Consider the following 5,000-nt stretch of genomic DNA (forward strand, 5'->3'; position numbering starts at 1 on the left):
GACAGTTAACTGTATTACAGTTGAATGATCACAATTGACTCATGACAGATGAGTCACGAGAAACTCGCCATTTCACCATCGAAGAAGTGTTAATTTTTTTAAGTAACATTTTTAACAATCCTGATGACTTGGTTTTAATAATCACTGTAAATCCCTAGCAGTTAGAATAAATATCATTATTACTACATAAGGTCATTTAATGAATATATTATTATTATTATATATTATTTCGAGAAGTGAAAATAGGTAGAGGAAAATGAGTGCTGTCCAGGAGGAGGAATGATTATTAGTAAAAGAGATTAGTCACAATAATTTTGAATTAATAAACACACACAATAAGTCTTAACATTATATAAAAATGGACAGCTTATTAACGTAGATGATGATATCATATATGTGGGTTAAGATAATTCTTATTAGACGTACCATGATAAAGTTGTCATAAACAAAAGCACGTAGCTCGTCTGGAGCGGAGCTGGCCTGATGATGGTAAGGATCGCTGTTTTCACGTTCCACCATTCATTAAGACTGACGACGGGGCGGGTGGACCCCGTTCCCCGTTTGATGACAGATTCCACAGATAGATAGATCTATAGTATGTCTGATCCCGAAGGAAAACAACAACAACAACAAAAAAAGCTCTTTGCCCCGATTACTTCCCGTTCAGGACTCGGATTTGCATCGGCTGACTGAGAAACAGGCCATCATCCTTTATCATCCATCAGACAAGCTACACAGCAGAATCTCAATTTTTTTTTTATATATATATATATTTGTTTTTCGTGCAGGTGAACATGCTGCGCTTCTTTTTTACCAGTTTCAATGCAGATTGCACACAAATGAAATCAAAATGAAAGAATAAAACCAATAATGAAAAGAATAAGGACACATATAGACGACCATAATCGTAACCAAGAAACAGCGACATAACAAGCAATAGAAGTGCATACGGGGGTCCCCCACTTGTTAATTATATATAGAATATAACATTTCTTCTATTTTTTTTTTTTAAAGAGACGTGAGTACACTTTGCCACACCATCATGAAAAGATCATAATTATATATGCATGACAGGTGATTCTTGTTTATTGTGGTGTGTGTTGTGTGCAGGTCATAGGCGAAAGAAGTGGAAGAGAGATATATACGGCATGGGTGAAGAAAGCTCGGGAATTTTTTTATGGGACACTGATGATTTTATCTTTCAGAGGATAAAGGGTACATTGGAGAAAGAAAAAAAATCTCGTGGAAAAAAATTGTTTCTATATATATTTATATATATATATATAATGTGGAGGTAAAGAGGCGTTTGATATCGGTTTATGGATGGGGCTCATAGCAAGAAGAAGAAGAGTTTTGCGGAATCTGTTTTTACTTTTTTTTTTAATTCTTTAAAGTTTTTTTTTTTTTTTTTTTTTTTTTTGGATAGGATCAGGGCATGATTTAGGGTCGAGATAAAAATTATTATATATAATATATATCTGTATGGCTAAGGAAAAACCCATCGTCCTATACTTAACGACTACTAGCGTGATTCGTATCTTCTATGTGAAATCTCTCTGTATATATATATATGCCTGTAACATCATCAATCGTTTGTTATAAATATATGACAAGTAAGTAACGGCGATACTTCGGAAAAAAGCCGTCACGGTACAACTTGAGATTAAAATGGAAGCTCCCTCCGTAAACATCCCATGTATATTAGGGCCATGCTCTTATAGATAGGTAGATAGATAGATATATATATATGTGTGTTCGACAACATTGTGAAAAAAAAAAGAAAACAGACAGTTTCCTTTTTTTAAGAGTAAACATCATCATCATCATTATCATCAATCATCAGGATGATACCCTGAGAAATCCGGATGTCGGTAGTGTTCAGTTTACCTATAAGCGGCACCGATTCTGACGTGGCCGGTGTTGTGGCAGACACCATGTTCAAGAATAGAGTTAGCGACAGGAGGATGGTTATTTCTGCAAGTTTAGAACAGGTTTGGTTTTAAGTAGTGTCTTTATTCCCCTTTTAACGCGTAAGAGAGAAGATTATATATATATAAAAAAAAGAAGAAAACCAAAAGTTATTTACGTTTGGTTTTATATTTTTTTAGATATTTCATTTTTTTTGTTTTTGTATTACATAAGAGTGAAATAAAAACAATTGCCTACACAGGTTTTTCTATTTTTTTAAGAGACGTTATTCATTGGGTGTTCTATCTGGTGTTTCATTATTTTATTTTTTTTTCTATATGCTGTGGAATATGAACAGAATTAGTTTTACTCTTCTTTTAAATGTCTCCATAGGAAAAAAGATACGAAGATGGAACATGAATAAATAGATAAAGAGTGGTAATAATAGTAATGATAATAATATTTATACTAATGATAATAAAATTATAATAAAAGTAGTAATGGTAATAATAATAATATTAATAATAATAATAATAATAATAATAATAATAATAATAATAGTAATAATAATATAATAATGATAATAATTATAATAATAATAATGATAGTAATAATATAATAAACAACGAAAACATGAACACTGGTGGAGGGGAAAGTGATGCTGCACATCCAAGGGACAACATGAATTAATATATAATATATAGTATATAGTATATATATATATATACACCTGTGTAAGCATGACATCACTCCCCTGGAGTGACCACAACAACAAAAGCAGTAAACAAGAAAATCACGTAAACTCTACAACATTTAGTGGTGAAATTTATTGCTGTCGGGGTAGATCTGCGTGTCACAGATGAACGCAACCAAGGGATATATATTAAATATATATGATTATCAGTATGTTTAAATATATATATTTATATATATCATTGATGGCATAGCAGGAAAACAAGGAGAAATAAGGAGCTGATATTCATCTTTGGTACACGAGATGAACCCCAGACTGGATTTTTTTTTTTTTTTGGCTCATATTATTGTAGAATAATGTTTAGTCAAAAGTAAAGAGAATGGTCGTAATACATACCAGGTCAAGAGGATCTTATTTAAGAAGGCCGTGATTAACAGAGATTATGTTTGTTTGTATTTTAGATTGGGTGAGAATAAGCATGTTTTGAAATTCCACTACTGAAAGGTACAAATCATGTTTATTCTCCCAACTCAGCTGAAATAGAATTTTATTAGTTACTGAAACATTTAGAACATATGATTTAAGAGAATCAACACAACAAAGAGAAGGTGGTGGGTGTAGTTCAAAAGGCATTCTCAGTTTCACTAAATCTACCTCGTGGCTTGTTTCCTTTGCTGAGGGAGTGTATGGGCACACACACCTCAGCATGCAGTATACAGATGTACAGGATGCAGTATACAGTGTGCTACAGTATACAGCATACAGTATCGTCAACAGAAGACAGTTAGACCAGATGTCCAGGAAGCCACAATTACTCCACCGCACGCAGTCAGAAGGCCATGCAGCTGCTGCAAGGCTGCACGCAGAACAGCAAAGCTACTGAGGACTTATATGCCCTTCTTATAATCGGGCTCTCTCTTTTTTTTATGTTTTTTTATATATTTTTTTATTTTTATTTATTTATTTTTTGTTAGACGTGCCACTGATGATTCAGACTGAGTGGAGCCCCTCTTCGCTCAATGGCCTCGGAGAGCATGCGGGAGAATAATCACGTTCTTGCAGCACCAGAGCCAAACTCTCCTTGACAGAGGAAACATAGCCAACTCTTCTGGTTAGAAGAAACATAACCAACGGTTGTGGCCAAATGAAAAGATAACCAATTTTTTTTATTTGGTTGAAAGAAATATAATCATATCGTGGTTGAAGGAAATGTGACCATATGTTTTGGTTTTTGGAAGCGCAACCAATTATTGGTTGAGTGCAACATAACCAGCTGTTGTGGTTGAAAGAAATATAACCATTTCATTGGTTCAAAGAAACATAATATGTTTTGATATTGAATTTCATAAAAGAATAATAATGAAGGAACATTCATGTGTTTCGCTGAGGTAGTGAAGGATCAGTTTGTAAGCAAAATAAGATGCCTGTCTCTCCCTAAACCAGAATGTAATGACCTTTTGTGTTGTCAAATCTAGTTGTTCACAAGAAAGTTTGTTTTTTTTGGTGCATTACAGCTGTCACTCACAATTGTGAATGGATTACCTGACGTAAGTGCCCCATCGTAATGTGAGATTTTTTTTTTTTTTTTTTTTAGAAGAATTGCTATCCTATAAGGATGAATTCGTTAGTTTCGGGGAAGCAAGCAGGATGTATGCTTTCCGAAAAGCCTGATTGATTTCCCATTGAGCTAAGTGTTTCGAGAGGAGACTAGAGTGTCAGTAAGAAGTTCCATAAATATTCTTCTAAGTAATATGAGTGTTGTAACAGTCAATTTGAGAATTGGGAGATTTTTAAGTTTTCTATCATTTACTCATAACTGAATAGTATAAAAGAAATGACTACAAGAACAACCAAAGAGTAATAGTTGGGTTTTATTTCTTTAGCAAATCAATTATTTTGTACCATTTTATATCGATCATTCTTAGGAAAAACGTGACATGCAGACAGACAGTCATTCAAAGGAAACGATGCTTAATTGAGGTTCATTTGTTTCCCAGGTACCGCTTTATATATACTGTATGTGCAACAATCTCACATGTTTATCAGGATGACACGCAAACTCTCACGTACGCATGCACGCACACACACTCAGCAGCAATATTTTAGTGCCCGGCCCTTTTTGGGTTGTTATAACTTTTCACAACCTGGATTTTCCATGAGATACTAACTTTGATTCAGAAGGGATTGATGTTCCGGGTGTGATTTCATCTTGCAACACTCCATCGAAGAATGTTACTTCTAAATTTATTGTGAATCATTAAAAGTGATGTCTACCGCCTAATATTGATTGTGTGAACTGTATCAGTCCCCATTGTCTGACCGTAGTATATGGGCATTGCGGAAATTATGTTGCTATGCGCGTGTGCGTGTTCCCACCTGCACAGCTGAACTGATCAAA

At 34.1% G+C, this 5,000-nt stretch overlaps 2 protein-coding genes across 44 annotated transcripts in view; one reads left to right on the forward strand and one right to left on the reverse strand.

Moving 5' to 3' along the window:
* Positions 1 to 5,000, forward strand: part of LOC135205461 (uncharacterized) — a 512,397-nt gene that overhangs the window by 289,895 nt on the left and 217,502 nt on the right. The window lies entirely within an intron of this gene.
* LOC135205456 (neuronal acetylcholine receptor subunit alpha-7-like) overlaps positions 1 to 5,000 on the reverse strand; it is a 479,209-nt gene that overhangs the window by 99,860 nt on the left and 374,349 nt on the right. For 4 of the 42 annotated variants that reach the window (XM_064236068.1, XM_064236085.1, XM_064236074.1 and 1 more), the window contains one exon: positions 1,888 to 1,974. The exons of the other annotated variants lie outside the window; for them this stretch is intronic. In XM_064236068.1, coding sequence (XP_064092138.1) covers positions 1,888 to 1,974 — 87 coding nt within the window. The remainder of the gene's footprint in view (positions 1 to 1,887; positions 1,975 to 5,000) is intronic. 42 annotated transcript variants of the gene reach the window in all.

The sequence above is a fragment of the Macrobrachium nipponense genome, chromosome 24 (genome assembly GCF_015104395.2).
Source record: "Macrobrachium nipponense isolate FS-2020 chromosome 24, ASM1510439v2, whole genome shotgun sequence".
Classification (NCBI taxonomy): domain Eukaryota; kingdom Metazoa; phylum Arthropoda; class Malacostraca; order Decapoda; family Palaemonidae; genus Macrobrachium; species Macrobrachium nipponense.